General features: G+C 40.7%; 1 protein-coding gene across 1 annotated transcript; it reads right to left on the bottom strand.

Annotated features, from left to right (window-relative positions):
• Positions 1-3,017: 3,017 nt before the first annotated feature.
• Positions 3,018-21,275, bottom strand: LOC126457381 (zinc finger HIT domain-containing protein 1). The gene is made up of 3 exons (XM_050093639.1): positions 20,984-21,275; positions 5,029-5,122; positions 3,018-3,597 (listed from the first exon to the last, which is right to left on the bottom strand). The coding sequence occupies exons 1-3, from the start codon at positions 21,126-21,128 to the stop codon at positions 3,369-3,371; spliced, it is 468 nt and encodes a 155-aa protein (XP_049949596.1). The 5' UTR covers positions 21,129-21,275; the 3' UTR covers positions 3,018-3,368.
• Between the last annotated feature and the right edge of the window lie 357 nt (positions 21,276-21,632).

Genomic DNA, 21,632 nt, shown 5'->3' with positions numbered 1-21,632 from the left:
TAGGAGAAAAGTATGCATGAGACTATTGACACCATCGCAACTAACAGGAGCGAGTGGTTTGACAGGTATTATGCTATGAGTGGGTGGGAAAAACAGTTCAAGGATTGATACAGTGTATTTTAGCTTTTTTTAATTTTTTTTTTTATTTTTGCCAACTAGCTGTTAACTGTTTATGCAACTGTTCTGACATTTATGATCATTTGCAATCTCACGAGATATATGAATGTTATTCTTCAAAAGTCCAGTGGTGTATAAAATCTATGAGATTGGAGGTGTACTAACTTGAAAAATTGTTTAGTTGTCACTTTTCCCAAAGATTTAAAAATTCTGAAGGAATGTGATCGGTGTCTTCTGCCTTGTTTGACAGTAAGTCTCTAAAACTAGGTCACCTATGTCTTCCAAATCAGTACCCATTTCTTCTTCGTATCATGTCGGCAGACAGTTTCTGTCCCCACGTTGAGGAACACAATGTACTTTTTCCAACTATCTGCCCTTTCCTCTATGTTTAATAGTGGAATTCCTGTTACAATCTTGGTCTAGATATCCTGGCTTTTAATTCCATCAAAATTCCTTTTGACTTTACTCTATGTTGAATCTGGCCTCCTGACAACCTTTTCCATTGTTTTCATTCACATTTTTCCTGTAGTCATTTTGTTTTAGCTTCCTTGTACTGGGTGACAAATTATCGAACTACATGAAATAAAATTGTCATAACTTCTGAACCATTTGCATTAGGGCATTCAAACTGAATGGTTAGCCGCGATGCATGATGGGAACTGGTATGCACATGCGCATGTGCCTTGTTGTCGGCCATTTGCACATGAAAATGTTCATTATTAAGCAAAATTGGCGCATTTGAGGGACTGACAATCCGCATTTCACAATTGAGAAGTCTCTTCACCAACAACGGGTGACTGTATGGTATGCAGTGTCCAGTCACGGAATAATCAGTGCAATATTTCTTGATGGCACAGTGATTACTGAACAATGTGAAGATTTTGGAAGATGATTTCATCCCCATTATCCAAAGTGATTCTGATTTTGACAAGATGTGGTTCGTGCATGGCGGAGTTTTATCCCATCAAAGCAAGTGAGTGATGTCCTGATAGAGCACTTTGGGGACTGCATTCTGGCTCTGGGGTATCCAGAGGCCACTGGCATGGGCTTCGATTGGTCACCATATTCTCCAAATCTGAACACATGTGACTCCTCTTTGTGGGGCTATATTAATGGCAAGGTGTACGGCAGTAACCCCAAAACCATTGCTGAGCTGGAAAGAGAGATTCAGGAGATCATCAACAGCATCAATGTTCCGACACTTCAGCAAGTCATGCAGAATTTTGCTGGTATGCATATCGAACATCTCATTACCTAAATCTGAATATCTGTAGTGACGTTTACACGTTGAATAAAGTGCGTGCACGCCATAGTTTGTAATTAATTTACCTTATTTTTCATATAGTTCAATAACTGTCACCCTGTATGGCCTATTGATTTCTATGCTAAGTAATTTTCATTGCTGAGCTTCCTTCTTTTGTTGGTCAACTGAAGAAATTATTCTGTCACCAAAGATTCCTTTGCGTTTACCTGTGTTGTACCTGTGTTCGTGTGTCTAATTTCTGTGAAATGAATGCAGTAATAAATACAACAATTAGGGAAATAACCCAGAGTGAAGAGAAAGCATCACAAATAGAATAGGGGAGAGAGAGAGAGAGAGAGAGAGAGAGAGAGAGAGAGAGAGAGAGAGAGAGAGAGAGAGAGAGAGAGGGGGGGGGGGGGGGGGAGAGGGAGGGTGCTCCGGTGATTATCCATTGCAGGGAAGTCATCCCCTTTTCATCTAAACTTATTGATGGGAACAACCAAATGAAAACAGACAACTCATTTTGTTGTTGCTTAACATACTGGTTGGATTATTATTATTATAGTGAAATTAGTCTGTGGGAGCAATTGAATGAAAATAGCTGAAGCAGATCATTGTAATTTTGCACACTGACTGAAGTGTTAATTTTTCAAGTGAAACCAGTCTGCAGTTTTTCTGTTTGGTGAACAATGTATCAGATTAGCTCTGTCAACTGAAACCTTTCTTTTGTCTTTCAGTTGACTGTGTCATTCATTTACTCTTCTGAGTGAAACCAGTCTGAAGTACTTTCATTAGTTTTATTAAAGTAGTGGTATACACAACTGGCGTGTACATGGAGTAGGGCAGCCCTACCCCTGGCAGTACTTAAAGACAGCTCAGGGGGTACACCAAATTTAAAATAAGCATCATGCATATTCATTTAATTGTTTACTGAATAAACTAATTCTTCTTTTCATTGCTTACAACTGATTATATATTCTGTGGGTTACTTGTTCTAGATGCAGTTAACAAGTAACTAATGAAAATGATGTATTGAAAGGGAAACAAATCTGAGCATCAAAGTTCTCTTAGCAGTAAATGCAGGAGAAAGGAATATTGCCAAATTTTAGTGACTGCAGTCTGTTCTACTGTGAAGGTGTGATAATGTTCATTACTTAAAAAACATCTGAACGACTCCTGACCATCTGTAAGCACATTCACATCCCTCCAGTCCACTGAGGTTGACAATTGGAGTCTTCTGTTCCTTGATGCATTCAGTTCTTCGCAGAAAAATTCGATGATTTTGGCATTGTCTAATTATTATTGTTCACTGCATTCTATTATAGCTTGTTCTCACTGCTATTGTCTCCTATTGAGACTATCATGTAAATGGTCAGCAAGCTCCCATATTTTTCAGAGAGATGGTGTACTATTATTGTCTCATTCCGTATCACAGCACTATGTCACAATTATGAACCAAATAACATGTAAATAACTAATTTAACTTATTCATACAGCAATTAGATTAGGAATTTAATCACTACAATATATTCATAGACATCTTGGCCATGGCGGTGGCTGGTTCAGAGATAAAAACTTAAAATAAGAATTTTATCATTGGATGACTATTTACACAACTTTCCCGGGGCTTTGGGGAGGGAGGGAGAGAGAACCACAGTTACTTGAAACAGTGAACTGCTCATTGCAAATTCACTTAATTTATTAAAAATGTATTAATGTGTAATATTTTACAAGGACACTGCAGGAAGCAATACCAAAACACAACTAAGACAATACAGTGAAGTAAACTATGATTTAACACTGACAAACAGATTAGTACTCAGCAAAATTACACATACACAAGAAAAGAAATTATCAATATTAATACTTATGTTTACACAATATATCAGTATACTTCCAATTAAGAAATCAGTTACAATGGAACTTTTTCACTGAATAAAACTAATAAGTTCTCCAATAACTCAGGAAAAAGAGTAGTGTTGTTTTCCACAATTTTCCAAGAAGATTCCTAAGCTGTCCATTTCAGACAGCGAGTGTCAAGATGTGTACCTAAACATCGAATACTGCAATATCTTGCGCCACATGGAATGCAGGTATAATTGCTGGGAAATCCACACACAGCACAAAAGTGTCTTTCTGGGAACCTTGATGGTGGTGCCTGAGCCGACATATAATTTGGTGGTTGTGGGTTAATATTTCGATCTTCCTCAACCAACTGGGCAAATGTTTTGCGAAACCTGTAAAACAAAAGACAAATATATGATAAACGAAGTTGTTCAGTAAAAGTTAATCCTGTTTTGTTTATTTGTAGTTGGGTAACAACTTTGAAACCCAGCTGCATTTCAACAAAACAATTGTGAACGTATCACAAGCTGACACTGGGACACATCATTACAAGAGACTTAAGTAGCATGATGTGGATGAAATCAATGAAGATTCAGTGACATGAAATGCTATTGGTGTAAGCAATTCAGATATGCTGAATCTGTATTGTGCCGAACATTCAGTTAGAACTAAACATTTATGCCGGACTGTCCATCAGCTTCAGCTTCAGACTATCTTTCCTTCAGTCATATACATTATGTGATCAAAAGTATCCGGACACCCCAAAATGATATATTTTCCATATTAGGTGCATTATGCTACCACCTAATGCCAGGTACTTCCTATCAGTGACCTCAGTAGTCATTAGACATAGTGAGAGAACAGAATGGGGCACTCTGCAGGACTCATGGCGAATGCCCGGTGAACGTCATCTGCCAGCATCTGTAGTGCCAACAGTAAAATTCGGCAGCGGTGGTGTCATGGTGTGGTCATGTTTTTTATGGAGGGGGCTTGCACCCCTTGTTGTTTTGCGTGGCACTATCATAGCACAGGCTTACACTGATGTTTTAAGCACCTTCTTGCTTCCCACTATTGAACAGTAATTCGGGGATGGCGAATGCATCTTTCAACACAATCAAGCACCTGTTCATAATGCACGGTGTGTGGCAGAGTAGTTACATGACAGTAACATCCCTTTGTAATGGACTGGCCTGGACAGAGAGTCCTGACCTGAATTCTATAGAATGCCTCTGGGATGTTTTGGAACGCCGACATTGTGCCAGGCCTCACCGACCTACATCAATACCTCTCCTCAGTGCAGCACTCTGTGAAGAATGGGCTGCCATTCCCCAAGAAACCTTCAAACACCTGATTTAACATATGCCTGTGAGAGTGGAAGCTGTCATCAAGGCTAAGGGTGGGCGAAGACCATACTGAATTTCAGCATTACCAATGGAGGGCGCCACGAAGTTGTAAGTTATTTTCCGCCAGGAGTCCGGATTATTTTGATCACTTAGTGTATTAACTACAGTTAATTTTCCACTACCTTTTTTGTTATAGAGCCCTGAAACATATTCCAGATTGATCTCTTTCAATTACCATAAAACTTTGTGGTACTCTTACCATGTTATTTCTTTTTCTGTGTGCTTCTATCGACGTTTCAATTATGATGCTACAGCTACAGCCAAGACTAGTACACAATTCGAAATCAGAAGATGATCACGGGCAAAGCAGTGACACTGAGATGAGACCTGCCTCCCCCCCTCCAACACCCATCTCTCTCTCTCTCTCTCTCTCTCTCTATATCTATCTATCTATCTATCTATCTATCATATATAAGTTACCTTAGCTTGTAATATTCAGCACTTTTGGTCTTCTTTCTTCTTCCACCACGAGATTCTAGAGTTTCTTGAAATTTTGGGACTTTTTTGCTCATCACTGCAAAATTAGTAATTGGGAAACATTGGTTCAATTATAAATGTTCAGTAAACCGATGTTATGGTGGAAATATAACACCGTAATATGATTATGTGCATGAATCTTATGTTTATTACACGCATTTAAATAACATAGTTTTCTAAATCATCCCATTGCAAAACATAATACAAAGTAAGAAGGTCAACATCAAGTTTTGAAGCTGCCTCAAGTAAATATCTAAAGAAAACTAAGTATCTGGAAGAACATGTTAATGAGACACACCATACGGAAACACTGATAACAAGATTGAAAACTGAAGCACACAAAAATTTCACAAGCTACATGATATTATGATAGCCAGCCTGAGAACAATATACTCAAGAGAGAGCTGCTTCTCAGATGCTTGCACAGAAGGTTGGTGGACCAGAATATATTTTACCCTTTTAAAATGCTCCTCGAAAATTGTAATGTGATCTCAATTTGAAGAAGAGGTTACAATAAAAAGAAATAATAAGACCAAAGCTGAAATCATTAATTATTTAACACTGGAATTATTAATATTTAAAACTGATCCACAAACATACCTGACTCTCTGAGGATGTCCACATCAAAAGTGGTATCAGTGACCACCAGGCAGTTATATTATGAAAGAATACCTAAACACAGAGGGCAACTAAAACAAGAAGAAAGGTTTGTGTGTTCAGCAAACTAGACAGAGAAACAATAGTGTCATACCTCAAAGAGAAAATTGAAAAAAGCGCAGGACACGAGATGTAGAGGAACTGTGGCTCAAGTTTAAAAGAATAATTGAGCAGGCACTGGATAGATATGTACCCAGTAGGACAGTTCATAATGAGAGAGAGCCTCCATGGTACACAGTCACTATAAAGGAACTTCTAAAGTGACCACTGCATAATAAGTATGAAACACGATTGGCAGTCAAGAGAACAATGCACGAAGCCTTCAATGACTACCATAGCAGAATTCCTTTGTAAAGGAATATTTGAAAATATACTTCTCATACCACTGAAAAAATGAGTGGCATATACATTAGTGTCAGTGGCATTGAGAAAGAGCTCAAGTCATTAAAAGTGAACAAAGTTCCATGGTCCAAAGGATTCTATACTTAATTCACAGCTGAGTTAGCACCTCTGTTAACTGTAATTTATCACAGATCCCTTGAATAAAAAACTAGGCCCAATAGTTGGAAGAAAGCACAGGTCACACCTGTCGACAAGAGGGTAGCAGAAGTGCTTCACAAAACTACCTTAATGTCCAATATCTTTGATATTCATTTGTTACAGGATCTTAGAACATATTCTGAGCTCAAACATATTGAGGTACCTCAAACAGAATGACCTCCTCCATGCCAACCAACATGGATTTTGAAAACATATATCATGCAAAACCCTACATGCACTTTTCTCACATGACATCCTGAAAACCATGGATCAAGGCAGTCAGGTATATGCAGTATTTCTCATTTTCCAAAAAGCATTTGTCTCAGTACCGCAACTACACTTTAGGTAATAAGTATTATCATACGGAGTATGAAGCTAAATATGTGACTAGACTGAGTATTTAGATTAAGAATTTCTTGGCATGGAGAACACAGCTTGTTAACTTGACTGAAGATCACAGATGTAGAAGTAACTTTGATTATATGCCAGTGAAATGTGATGGGTCCCTTGCTATTCATGTTGTATATTAATGATTTTGTGGACCATATTAGCAGTAACCTCAGACATTTCACAGATGATGCAGTTATCCACAACGAAGTTCCATCTGAACACAACTGTACAAAATATTGTCAGGCAATGAAAAACTTTAAAATTGGTGCAATGATTGGCAGCTTGCTTTAAATGTTAAAAAATGCAAAATTTTGCACTTCACAAAACGAAAAAACATTGTATCCTATGGATATAATATTAGTGAGCCACAATTGGAATCTGTAAATTCACGCAAATACTTGGGTGTAACATATACAATGGAAACTCCCCATCGCAACCCCCTCATGTTTAGTGGTGAGATTGCCTAGTGGACAGTCCATTAAAAAATGAACACAGATCAAGCATGAAAACAGGAAGGTATACAGAATTGTGAAAAAAGAATCAAGATAGAAATAGTGAACAGTCCAAGCTCAAAATGTGCAACAATGAGCGAGTTTGAATAGCCACAGTGTCGTGGTTATGTTGTCAGGTGTTGGACTGCAAAGGGGGAGATCCATGTTCAAATCTCCAGAGTTGTGTCTGTGCTATGGTGTAACATCAGTTTGCTACAGTGAGGTGTAAGGAAGGGACTTCCAGATGTGTGTACCACCTATCTGTTCTACACAAGTACCACATGTTATGATTCTTGTGTTCCATTTTGGAAGTTCTGATTCTTGACTTCCTAAATATTTCACACCCATTTATTTGTTGATTTCATTTCTGTTAGAGGTCTATGTGGCATCTCACCTGCTCTCACTATTCATCACATTTGCTTGCGACAGTAATATATTCTTATCATATTACCCATATTCTATAACCAAAGTATAGTTTGACAACTACCAAGACTACAGATGGAGAACAGACATGTCAATGACCAAATGGAAGGTTCATAAGTTTGCAGAGGAAAAGGGGGCTGGGGGATTTTACACAGGTCTTCAGCTTTGCAGTCCAACACTATGACCACACAACCACAATGCCATGGTTTTTGCATTTCGCTCAGTGTTGCACATCTTGATCTTGGACCGTTCACTGTTTCTACATTGCTTCCTGTTTTCATGACTGGTCTGTGTTCAATTTTTGATGGGCTATCCACTAGGTCATTTTACCACTGACTCTGAGAGGGGTGCAATGGGAAGTTTCCATTGTCAGTAGGGACATGAAGTGGAATAATCACTTAGGCTCAGTTGTGGGTAAAGCAGGTAGCAGAATTTGGTTTATGGGTAGAATACTAGGGAAATGCAATCAGTCTACAAAATAGATTGCTTACAATTCAATCACGCAACTCATCACAGAACACTGCTCAACTGTTTGGGACTCATAGCAGGGAGTATTGAATGCACGCAGAGAAAGGCAGCACAAATGGTCACAGTTTTGTTTGACCCACGGGAGAGTGATATGAGATGTTGAAGGAATTGAAGTGACAGTCTCTTGAAGATAGACGGAAACTATCCCACGAAAGTCTACCATCAAAGATTCACAAACCAGCTTTAAATGATGAATCTATGAATATACCACAACACTCTACATATATGTCCCATAGGGATGGAGAGGATACGGTTAGATTAATTACAGCACACACAAAGGCATCTAAACAATCATTCTTCCCACACTCCATGTGCGAATTGAACAGAAAAAAGCCTTAATAGCTGTTACAGCAGGGCACTTCATAAATGGTTCACAGGGTATAGATGATGAAGTGTAGGCCGTATTAGGTCAGATGCATTTTCAGTGGGGATATGCATTAAATTCAATCACAAGCGTGTTTCAACAGTAAGAATAAATGCAGCCAAATAATCATCTCTCTGATGAAAATTTGTCACCACATTCATAAAGTTAGGACACAAATTCTTAAAATTATATCGTAATATAAACATGCATTAATTCTCCTAAATGATAGAGCAGAAGAAATATTGGCAGTGAAACATGGTAATGACATTAAAAGCTTTATGCAATTAAATATTGAATACAACTGAGTATCTTATCTTGTGCACAAGTTATCCATGTAAATTGCTAGCTTATTATGAAATACTAACACTAACAAATCCACAATATGTTGTTGTTGTTGTTGTTGTTGTTGTTGTGGTCTTCAGTTCTGAGACCGGTTTGATGCAGCTCTCCATGCTACTCTATCCTGTGCAAGCTTCTTCATCTCCCAGTACCTACTGCAACCTACATCCTTCTGAATCTGCTTCATGTATTCATCTCTTGGTCTCCCTCTACGATTTTTACCCTCCACGCTGCCCTCCAATACTAAATTGGTGATCCCTTGATGCCTCAGAACATGTCCTACCAACCGATCCCTTCTTCTGGTCAAGTTGTGCCACAAACTTCTCTTCTCCCCATCCTATTCAATACTTCCTCATTAGTTATGTGATCTACCCATTAAATCTTCAGCATTCTTCTGTAGCACCACATTTCGAAAGCTTCTATTCTCTTCTTGTCCAAACTATTTATCGTCCATGTTTCACTTCCATACGTGGCTACACTCCATACAAATACTTACAGAAATGACTTCCTGACACTTAAATCTATACATGACATTACCAACATAAAAATTCCATTATCCTCATTTTGCTTTTGTTGATGTTCATCTTATATCCTCCTTTCAAGACACTGTCCATTCCGTTCAACTGCTCTTCCAAGTCCTTTGCTGTCTCTGACAGAATTACAATGTCATTGGCAAACCTCAACGTTTTCATTTCTTCTCCATGGATTTTAATTCCTATTATGAACTTTTCTTTTGTTTCCTTTATTGCTTGCTCAATATACAGATTGAATAACATTGGGGATGGGCAACAACCCTGTCTCACTCCCTTCCCATCCACTGCTTCCCTTTCATACCCCTCGACTCATAACTGCCATCTGCTTTCTGTACAAATTGTAAAAAGCCTTTCACTCCCTGTATTTTACCCCTGCCACCTTCAGAATTTGAAAGAGAGTATTCCAGTCAACATTGTCAAAGGCTTTCTCAAAGTCTACATATGCTAGAAACGTAGGTTTGCCTTTCCTTAATCTTTCTTCTAAGATACGTCGTAGGGTCAGTATTGCCCCACGTGTTCCAACATTTCTAATGAATCCAAACTGATCTTCCCCAAGGTCGGCTTCTAGTATTTTTTCCATTCGTCTCTAAGGAATTCGCGTTAGTATTTTGCAGCTGTGACTTATTAAACTGATAGTTCGGTAATTTTCACACCTGTCAACACCTGCTTTCTTTGGGATTGGAATTATTATATTCTTCTTGAAGTCTGAGGGTATTTCGCCTGTTTCATACATCTTGCTCACCAGTGGTAGAGTTTTGTCAGGACTGGCTCTCCCAGGGCCGTCAGTAGTTCCAATGGAATGTTGTCTACTCCGGGGGCCTTGTTTCGACTCAGGTCTTTCAGTGCTCTGTCAAACTCTTCACGCAGTATCGTATCTCCCATTTCATCTTCATCTACATCCTCTTCCATTTCCATAATATTGTCCTCAAGTACATCGCCCTTGTATAGACCCTCTATATACTCCTTCCACCTTTCTGCTTTCCCTTCTTTGCTTAGAACTGGGTTTCCATCTGAGCTCTTGATATTCATACAAGTCGTTCTCTTATCTCCAAAGGTCTCTAAATTTCCTGTAGGCAGTATCTATCTTACCCCTAGTGAGATAAACCTCTACATCCTTACATTTGTCCTCTAGCCATCCCTGCTTAACCATTTTGCACTTCCTGTCGATCTCATTTTTGAGATGTTTGTATTCCTTTTTGCCTGCTTCATTTACTGCATTTTTATATTTTCTCCTTTCATCAATTAAATTCAATATTTCTTCTGTTACCCAAGGATTTCTACTAGCCCTCATCTTATTACCTGCTTGATCCTCTGCTGCCTTCACTACTTCATCCCTCAAAGCTACCCATTCTTCTTCTACTGTATTTCTTTCCCCCATTCCTGTCAATTGTTCCCTTATGCTCTTCCTGAAACTCTGTACAACCTCTGGTTCTTACAGTTTATCTGGGTCCCATCTCCTTAAATTCCCACCTTTTTGCAGTTTCTTCAGTTTTAATCTACAGGTCATAACCAATAGATTGTGGTCAGAGTCCACATCTGCCCCTGGAAATGCCTTACAATTTAAAACCTGGTTCCTAAATCTCTGTCTTACCATTATATAATCTATCTGATACCTTTTAGTATCTCCAGGGTTCTTCCATGTATACAACCTTCTTTCATGATTCTTAAACCAAGTGTTAGCTATGATTATGTTGTGCTCCGTGCAAAATTCTACCAGGCGGCTTCCTCTTTCATTTCTTAGCCCCAATCCATATTCACCTACTAAGTTTCCTTCTCTCCCTTTTCCTACACTCGAATTCCAGTCACCCATGACTACTAAATTTTCATCTCCCTTCACTATCTGAATAATTTCTTTTATTTCATCATACATTTCTTCAATTTCTTCGTCATCTGCAGAGCTAGTTGGCATATAAACTTGTACTACCGTAGTAGGTGTGGGCTTCGTATCTATCTTGGCCACAATAATGTGTTCACTATGCTGTTTGTAGTAGCTTACTCACATACCTATTTTGCTATTCATTATTAAACCTACTCCTGCTTTACCCCTATTTGATTTTGTGTTTATAACCCTGTAGTCACCTGACCAGAAGTCTTGTTCCTCCTGCCACCGAACTTCACTAATTCCCACTATATCTAACTTTAACCTATCCATTTCCCTTTTTAAATTTTCTAACCTACCTGCATGATTAAGGGATCTGACATTCCACGCTCCGATCCGTAGAGCGCCAGTTTTCTTTCTCCTGATAACGGCATCCTCGTGAGTAGTCCCCGCCCGGAGATCCGAATGGGGGACTATTTTACCTCCGGAATATTTTACCCAAGAGGACGCCATCATCATTTAATCATACAGTAAAGCTGCATGCCCTCGGGAAAAATTACGGCTGTAGTTTCCCCTTGCTTTCAGCCGTTCGCAGTACCAGCACAGCAAGGCCGTTTTGGTTATTGTTACAAGGCCAGATCAGTCAATCATCCAGACTGTTGCCCTTGCAACTACTGAAAAGGCTGCTGCCCTTTTTCAGGAACCACACGTTTGTCTGGCCTCTCAACAGATACCCCTCGGTTGTGGTTGCACCTACGGTACGGCTATCTGTATCGCTGAGGCACGCAAGCCTCCCCACCAACGACAAGGTCCATGGTTCATTAAGGGGGGGGGGGGGGGGGCACAATATGTTAGCATTCTTTAATTCACATATTGGGGGAATTTTGTAATAAATGCTTCACTACATAAATAATGCACTTTCCCATATTATCTACTGACGTGGAGAAGATACCAGGAGAACAGAACATCTATAACCCAGTCGCAGAAATGAAAGGTGGTTGTTTTTTCTCTCCACAGAAATATGCTCTCAAAACACAGTGGTTACACAGGGATTGTTTCTAATACCCAAATATTAGCTAAACTCAAACAATGGAAAATCCCTGATGGAATGTAACAATATTAAAAAAGGAAAGTTGCCACTCACCATATAGTAGAGGTGCTGAGTCACTGATAGGCACAACAAAAAGACTGTTACAAATAAAGCTTTTGGCCAGAAGGCCTTTGTCAAAGTAAGGTGACACACACACACACACACACACACACACACACACACACACACACACACACACACACACCATGCCCAAGGGAGCACTCGACCCTACAGCAGGAGGCCAATCATGATAATTTGTACCTAGGTCAAGGTAGTACTTTAACTCTGTCAAAAATATAGAATAGAGGGAAATCCTCAATTTACATGTTAGGCATGTTTTAACAGGGTGAAGCACAGGCTTCCTTGAGCTGCTTAAGTTATAATACTGTAACGTAGAAGAAGGTGTAAGTAGAAGAATGATGAACACTAATTCTATTAACGAAGGTTTATGCAGCACTTGCACATACAAGAGCGCAGAGCGACTGCCTCCGGCCAGAACACATACAGCATATATACAGTTACAGAACAGTCCAGTACAATGATTCTTGACATTGGTGGGTACTTCTAGAATGTACTCGAATGAAATATAGAAATTAAAACTGTACAGTCCAGCTGAGTTTTAAACTCACAACCCTTCATGCAACAGTTTAGTATCATAACCACTATACCACGGAGCTACTCAGCTTCTTCTGCGACATTGCTCCCTCCTTAAGAGAACAGCGTCTCGGTGTTACATCCTCCTAGTCCATGAACGAGTCATCGGTCCTGCATACTCCGACTCCCGATGACTGATTCTCGCCCTGGAAGTAATCTTCTTATAACTTCTTTTGCTGCTACACTCTTCATCAACTTTCTGCTGTGTAGCTTCTCTCGGCTCTTGTAAGTGTCCTAGAACCATAGGCTATAACTTTCTCTTTTCCAGCCGAAATCTGCACCAGAACAGCACCGATCCCATACCCACTGGCATCTGTGTGTAGTTCTCTAAGGTGCTCTCTAATCATGCAGACCACGTACAGGATCAGTCTTCAGAGCTTTTCGCACCATATCGGAAGAATCTTGTTGAGCACCACCCCAGGTAAATTTAGCATCGGCTTTAGCAACTCTTGGAGTTGCCTGGCTTTGATACAAAAGTCTTTGATAAAACAACGGTAATAAGAACACCATCCGAGGAAGCTTCTCACATCTATAACACTTTTAGGAATAGGAAATTCTGTTATAGCTCCCACCTTTGGGTCTGGCCGCACACCTTCGCTTGACAAAAGGTGCCCAAGTACTTTGCTCCAAAGAGACACTTTCTTGGATTAAGTTTCAGTCCGTCTTGTTGGAGACACTTAAGAACAGCCCTCAATCTTTTTATGTGTTCATCAAATGTCTCTGAGAACACTATAATGTCATCTAAATAACAAAGACACATCATCCACTTCAGGTGCCTTAGAAGTTTACCCATCATTCATTCAAAAGTTGCTGGTGCATTACACAAACCAAACGGCATTACCGTCAACTCATACAGGCCCTCAGAGGTGATGAATGCAGTTTTCTCACGATCAGCCTCATCTATTTCGATTTGCCAGTATCCCAAGTACATATCCATGGTTGAGAAAAACTTAGCCTTCTTAGGACAGTCTAGTGTATCGTCAATTCATGGAAGAGGGTAAACATCCTTTTTAGTTACCTTTTTAAGCTTCCTGTAATCAACACAAAAGCACCAACTGCCATCCTTCTTACTGACGAAGACCACTGGTGACGACCATGGGTTCAGCATAGGCTGAATGATGTCACTCTTCATCGTTTTCTCTACCTTGTCCCGAATTATTAGACATTCCATTGCTTACACACAGTATGCTCTCTGGCTTATTGGTTGATGGTCTCCAGTGCTAATTCGGTGCTTCACTGTCGATTTGTCTAATTTGCTCTTCACCTGTGGATTGAAGCATTCAGAGAAATCTTGAAGAATGGCAAGTAGCTTCTTCTGTTGTTCCTTAGTGTGATCTGGTGCTAGTCGAACTAGAAGATCTCGTCTCATAGTGGTAGCGCTAATTTCGCCAACAGACTCAGCATGGGAGATTTCTATGACGCTCAGCTGTTCTTCAATTAACGGCTCAGTGTTTGCTACGCACACGCGTCTTGGAAGGATCTATGGTTCTCAGCAACAGTTAACTACCCACAATTCACCGCATCCATTCTGAAATGAGATGAGAGAGGCTGGGATGACCAAGTTATTCTTCAGTGGTATGCCTCTCTTACATTCCACTACAAGATCCATAGGTTGATGCATGACATGACACATGATAGCTACCTTTCTAGCACTGACTGTGGAACTGATCACTTCATTCAGCACACACAGTCTCCAAACACTCAGATGCGCATCTTCCTGTCCACAGTATCTCAACTCGTCTAACATAATCTTCGAGCAACCACCATCTATAATTGCTTGAGAGGCTTTCAAAGAGTCCCATCCAAGAATGACGTCATGACTACACTCTTGTAAGACAATGAATTCTAAGGGTTGTGTTTGGCCACTTATACCCACACGAATGACATCTTCCTGTAGGTTTTACATATATCCCATTAGCCAACTTCAGCAGAGATGTTTTGTAGTCGACAAATACGGTTTTGTGCAACTGGCAATGGTACTTCTCCGAAATGGCTGAGTATGATTCTCCAGAGGATATTGACATAGTTTCCTATCATTTCTATAGTGATCGACGGCGGAGGATTTTTCTCTTCGGCGGCCTCACCTACAAGGAAGGTCGCACCCTTTAATTTTCCAGGTTGCGGCGGCTAGGTGATCGGCCAGAGCTTCTAAATCACGATGGAGACCTTGATCAGCATGTTGGGGACCATACTCTCCAGTGGCTAGCTTGTGGCGATGGTGACCTATGTCGTCCTGCACCCACATCATCTTGTTCATCTTCATTGTCCTGGAGTCGGTGCCCAAACAGGTTCCTCATGCGGCATTGTAGGAACGTAACTTCACCTGGGTCTCGACTTTTTTACCGTGTTAAAGAGAAATGAAGGACGAGAGATTGGGTTCAATGTATGTTCCACTTCCTCCCTTATGACCTCTTCAAGCGTCTCAGTTTTTTGCTCGCGGTGCAATCCAAGTGCCTTCTGAACTTCCACTCTCACTATCTGATGAAGAACACTTGTGAAATCAGTTTCTTCCACCATCACAAACATCGATACGACATTTGGAAGCCGTTCACACTTCTTGCGTGTAATTCTTTTTTGATGCATTGTCTGGATATACTGGCACCATTTTATGAAGTTGTCTGCTGTCGAAACCTCCTTCAGGAGTAGGGCTTGATACATGTCCTCAGCAACACCTTTCATGAGATGTGCAACCTTATCTTCCTCCTTCATTCAAGGCTCCACTATTTTACACAGCTCCAAGATGTCTTGAATGTACGAGGGTAATCCCAAAAGTAAGGTCTCCTATTTGTTTGTAAGTACATAGACCTGTTTATTTCTACAATGGTTTACATCAGTTTACAGCTTGAACATTCAGCTATTTTTCGACATAATCACCATTTCAGTTGACGTATTTTTGTAGACGCCGTCGCAGTTTTTGTATGCCCATGAAATACTACCTCGCCGCCATGCTATTCAGAAAGTTATGAACCTCTTCTTTCACCTCGTCGTCGGAGCTAAATTGCTTTCCAGCCAAATGTTCTTTTAACATAGGGAACAGATGATAGTCCCTGGGTGCCAAGTCAGGACTATAGGGTGGGTGGGTGGTTATGTTCCACTGAAATTGTTGCAAGAGAGCAATGGTTTGCCGAGCGATGTGTGGGTGAGTGTTGTCATGGAGAATGTGTACGCCCTTGCTCAACATTCCTCTTCTCCAGTTCTGAATTGCCCGTTTAAGTTTTTTCGGAGTCTCACAGTACCTGTTAGCGTTAATTGTGGTCCTAGCGATTCATCTCCGATGACGAGGTGAAAGAAGAGGTTCATAACTTTCTAAACAGCACGGCGGCAAGCTGGTATGACATGGGCATACAAAAATTGTCACATTGTTTACAAAAATGCATCAACAGAAAGGTGATTATGTCAAATAATAGCAAAATGTTCAAGCTGTAAACTGATGTAAACCATTGTAGAAATAAACAGGTCTATGTACTTATAAAAAAATTGGAGACCTTACTTTTGGGGTTACCCTCATAGGATGCTCTTGTTTCTCCTGGACGCTGCGCTCTACACTTTAGTTTATCTTCCGCCTTGCAATTCTGACGTTGTGTGTCGCCGAAGTACTTGTGCTGTTACGCATGGAATACTTACCAGCTTGTGAAATTCTCCTCGTTATTCTCATACCATTGCTTGGCAGTGCCCTCCAAGTAGAAAAATACGTTAGCCAAACACATGGTGTCATCCCATTTGTTGAATTTGGCTATACGCTCATATACCTTCAGCCACTTGTTTGGATCTTGGCCATCATCGCCAGAGAACCCGGGAGAATGTCTCATGTGGTGGCACACAGTTGCTGTCATCGCAACATCCTCTTCTTCTTCTGTCTCTGGTAGACTGCGATCTGTTGACTATGGCTCGAACTCGGGTTTCTTGCCAAGTAAACCGTGGCTCTGTCGTGGCCTGATGGGAGCCACTGTTTTGTCGATAATGTGCGGTATCAGAAGTTCCAATACCAAGCGCCTCCACCAGAATAATGTCATGTAGACGAAGGCGTAAGTAGATGAGTGACTAACACAAACTTCACTTAATGACTGTTTATTCATTCAGCACTTGCACATACAAGAGCGCGGAGCGAACTGCCTCCAGCCACAACACTTACGGTATATATACAGCTACAGAACATTCCAGTACAATGATTCTTGCCATTTGTGGATACTACTAGAATGTACTCGAACCGAATACAGACACTAAAATGTTTCAGTTCAGGTGAGTTTTGAACTCACAACCCTCCATGCAACAGTTTAGTACCATAACCACTACACTATTCGGCTTCTTCTGCGACAATATTAGCACCATCATTTCTGATTCCAAGATGAAATGGGCATGAATTATTTGGAGCATATCTCCAATGAAAAAATTCAGGACTATTTAGCCTGGGCAACTGATAGAATCATGGAGCAGAAACTGAAAGTGAAATACAGTGATTGGGTGTAGGACTACATGAAAGCAAAACATGAGTCATTCAAATTTAAATGTTTCCCTTTTTTAATGCTCCTTCTCATCCTCACTATATGTTCCCTAAAACCCACAAACCTTACCATCATGGTTACCCACAGTAACCGGTTAATATGCTCCTATGGGAAGAACCTTGGCTCTTGTTGAACTACACCTCCAACCCACTGTCTATAACCTAACATTCCGTATCAGAAACGAACCACTTCCTTCACCATCTCCCAATCATCTTAACTTCATTGTCACCCTACTTATCAGTAGAACACTACCTCCACTGATGTTCTTACTGACTCCAAACCCACCATCTCCTGACTTATACAACTGACAAACTGCATCCTTACTCAAAACTGCTTTTCCTTTGAGGGGAAGAAACACAAACCATAATACACAGCACAGCCAAGGGCACCCGCATGGCAACCTCATAAGTCAATCTGTTTATGGGTCATCTGTAGAACCCTTCTTAGATGCCCGAGATTTTGGCACACCTGAAAGGAAACTTTACCAAATGTAACGTACATCTCACAAACCTGATAAGACAAAGGTTCAGTGAGAGAATTAATTGTTATGGGTTCTAATGGTGGTCCAGGTTCATCAATCATATCTTCTTGATCCGGGTCCAGGCCAAGGAGGCACTATCCTCAACCTTTTGCAAGCTCGCACCTCCTCTCTCAGCTACTTTACCTGGTCCTCCTCAGCCCAGCATGTCACTTTCCTGGATATTGACCACCACTACTACGATAGCACCATAAAAACCTCTGACTATATCACACCCACCAACATCTACAGTACCGCTATTTTCACAACTACCCTTCCTGGCACATTGAAAAGTCTCCCACAGTCTGGCAATCCAATATCCTGAAAGTCTTCACAGATTAACACTATCCTCCAAACCTAATCTGCAAATAGATTTACCATGCCATATTTACACCTGTCTCTAATACTCTGACCAGTCCATGAGTCAGCTGTAAAGTAACACCCCACTTCCCATTATGCAATGTCACACCAGACTGGAATAACTGCCTGAAAACGAGGAACATCCTACTCCCTCTCCTAAAGTTTCATTTCACAACCCACCTCCACCTAATTTGCAGAATATCATGGTCCAACACCCACTCCTAACCTCTTGCAACACAGATGCAAGACATGCCCTGCCAATACATATCTTGTACTACACTCGTAAAGCATTCCGGAACTTTGTCCACAAAATTTTTCTACACTTGCCTTTTACTTGTTGTGCATGGTCTCTGAAACACTCTCCTCCACAACTGACATGCTGCTCCCAACACTGTTTCCACTTCCGCAAGCAGTCTTGGTACACCTCTTGCTGGATTGCACGAAGTGGTGTCTCATAATTTTCTTGTATCTCGTCTATTGTTGCACATCTTCATTCTTACAACAGGATTTTCAACTTTGGAAATGAAAAAAGTCCACACAGGCCAGGTCTGGAGAGTACAAGGATGAGACATCACAGTGATTTCATTCTTTGTGCAACAGTCACACACCGACAGGGATGAACATGCAGGTGTGTTAACGTAATGCAAGAGCCATAAACTGTCTCACCACATTTCAGGCTATTTTCCTCTCACACTTTCTTGCAGGCGTCGCAACACATCCCGACAGTACCACTGATTAACAGTTTGTCCCTGTGGCATGAATTCATGATGAAGTCAAAGAAAACTACCAGCAAGATCTTGACATTTGACCTGACCTGTTGAGCTTTCTTTGGTCTTGGAGAACCTTTTCCGATCCACTGCAAAGACTGAATCACGGCCTCAACATCATAAACGTAGACACACATCTCATCACCAGTTATGATTCTCTTAAGGAACATCCTCCTCTCATCTGCGCGATCTAAAAGCTCTTCACAGATTGTGAGGCAAAAGTGTTTCTGGTCTTGACTCATGAGCCATAGGGTGAACTTGGCAGCAACAAGATTCAATCCTAGATGCAGTGTCAGGATTTCAAGACATGATCCAACTGAAATACTACATTCTTCTGCAATCTCTCAGAAAATCAGTCTTCAACTGGTACGCACAATTTCATTGATGTTCCTGACATGAGCGTTGTCAGTAGATGTCAGAGAGCGTCCTGAACAAGGGTCACCTTTAACTTATGCCCAGCCAATTTTAAGCCATGTGAACCATTTGAAACACCAAGTATGGCTTAAGCTCTCATCACCATAGGTTTTCTGCATCATTTGGTGTGCCTCTGTGAACGTTTTCTTGAGTTTCACGTAAAATTTAATGCAGACGCACTGCTCCTCTAACTCTGCCATCTCGAAATTCACACAATGTACTACTGAGTACAGCACTGAACAATAACTAACATATATATAATATTGAAAGTTCCAGCGACTACACTGTAAACACCAACATGTGCAGGGATGCCAACTGCATTTCGCTCCAGCACACCATTGGCACGAAATTACAAATGGCCCAGAATTTTTTGAACAGACCTCATATGACGTCAGCTGTATCTCCTGCCCAGCCTTTTATGTGGGTACTGCCAAACAGCTGTTCACCTGAAGGAATGGTCACTGCCAAACTATGGCCAAGAGTAGAGTTGAGCACCCAGCTTCAGAACTCACTGCTAAGCACAACGTGTTTGATTTCAATGGCTGTTTCTCAACCTGTGCTGTTTGGATGACCCTGCCCCTGCCTCCAGTACCAGCTTTTCTGAAATACGCATGTGGGGATTGTTCTTATAATACATCCTTCAATCCCACAATCCTTCTGGCCTCAATTTCAGCTAGCCCCTGTTCCTCATCCACCACCACCCCTGTCCCCATGTCTCTTCACTCATTCTATACTCACACCCTCCTCTCTACAGTCTCCCTCTTCCAGTTCTACCTCCCTCTCCCATGCCACTCCTCCCCATTATTGTGAACAGCAATGCAACTCCCTCCACCTGTGTCAGAGCAAGCTCACTGCTGTCACATTCCTATCCTGTGTACTTGTTATCTCTGACTCCCAGCTGGCTCTAATACCATTCCCTCCAACTCTCCCTCCTGCTTCGCACCTCATTCCTCCCATCACGCACTCCACCTGATACAACCCTTGTCCCAGTCAAATTGCAATACTAGTACAATGTTTTGGCCAGGACAATGTAGCCATGCAAGTATATGTACGTTTTCTGTTAGCTCTGAGTGACTCCTCCAAAGCTTAGCGACACTTTTAGTATTATTTATGCGCCCTCCAACCAATTAAGCTACATGGTCAGAAGAATATTGAGCTTGTTTATGTAAAAAATTTTACATGGCAAGATTCATTTCCTGATCATCTACGCATCCCTCAGCCTCAAACTATCTCAAGCAAATTATTCCACTATCCTCACAGCAAGGTGGCACTGGTTTCAAAACAAATTAACCCTACAAACTGTATGTCATGCATGAGGTAAAAGATGACATGATCAACACTACACCTGTTCTTGAGAAACAGTGATTTTTTAAAACTATTCCACAGTTATGAAGAAATGTAAATTACAAGCAACTGAAATACATATACAATTGAATCAAAAGAGATCAGAAAAATGATAAATAAAAAAATTGCATTTTCATACACACTCTGCAAGCAAAAATACACTTACCAAGGTCAGCATGTGGATCTTCATGGAAATTATCTTGTTCAAGAGCTTCAAGGGCTTTTCTGGCCCTCCTGTGACGTGCAGCTTCATCTAGTACCCTTTTCTGATTGGCATCTTTCAGCCGTCCTGATTCTCTTGCAGATGCCATGGTAGAGTGTAATGAAAGCAATCACAATTGTTCAATTCTTACAACCCTCTGTCAGCCAAGGGGAAACTTATCTGGTCCATTAGATCATCAACACGAGCTTGAAGAACCTCAACAATATCAGCTGATATAAAAAGATGTGTTTCATCCAAATCCTGGATAATAAACTTCTTCCCTAATGCCAGTGTTTCATCAAGATGTAAAAGGAACTGCTTCATTGCCTGGTCACTGCAAATAAATGTGGAGCTAAGATTTTTTCCAACAAATTTAAACTCAACTTTAATTTTTCTCAACATCTCTAGTTACTAGTCATTACAGTGCTTTCGAGTTAACAACATTAAATTATATGAATCATAATGAATGCTCTTTTTATATATAAAAACAAAGATGAGGTGACTTACCGAACAAAAGCGCTGGCAGGTCGATAGACACACAAACAAACACAAACATACACACAAAATTCAAGCTTTCGCAACAAACTGTTGCCTCATCAGGAAAGAGGGAAGG

This window comes from Schistocerca serialis, chromosome 2, assembly GCF_023864345.2.
Source record: "Schistocerca serialis cubense isolate TAMUIC-IGC-003099 chromosome 2, iqSchSeri2.2, whole genome shotgun sequence".
Lineage (NCBI taxonomy): Eukaryota > Metazoa > Arthropoda > Insecta > Orthoptera > Acrididae > Schistocerca > Schistocerca serialis.
Note: the sequence above shows the minus strand (reverse complement) of the source record. Positions and strands in the feature narration are given on the sequence as shown.

What these genes read in the sequence shown, in the direction of transcription:
- LOC126457381 (XM_050093639.1), bottom strand. Translation starts at nt 21,128, where the DNA reads ATGGCATCTGCAAGAGAATCAGGACGGCTGAAAGATGCCAATCAGAAA. An exon ending in AGATCCACATGCTGACCTTG is followed by an intron (nt 5,123 to 20,983) that starts GTAAGTGTATTT and finishes CTAATTTTGCAG; the next exon opens with TGATGAGCAAAAAAGTCCCA. An exon ending in GCTGAATATTACAAGCTAAG is followed by an intron (nt 3,598 to 5,028) that starts GTAACTTATATA and finishes TTTGTTTTACAG; the next exon opens with GTTTCGCAAAACATTTGCCC.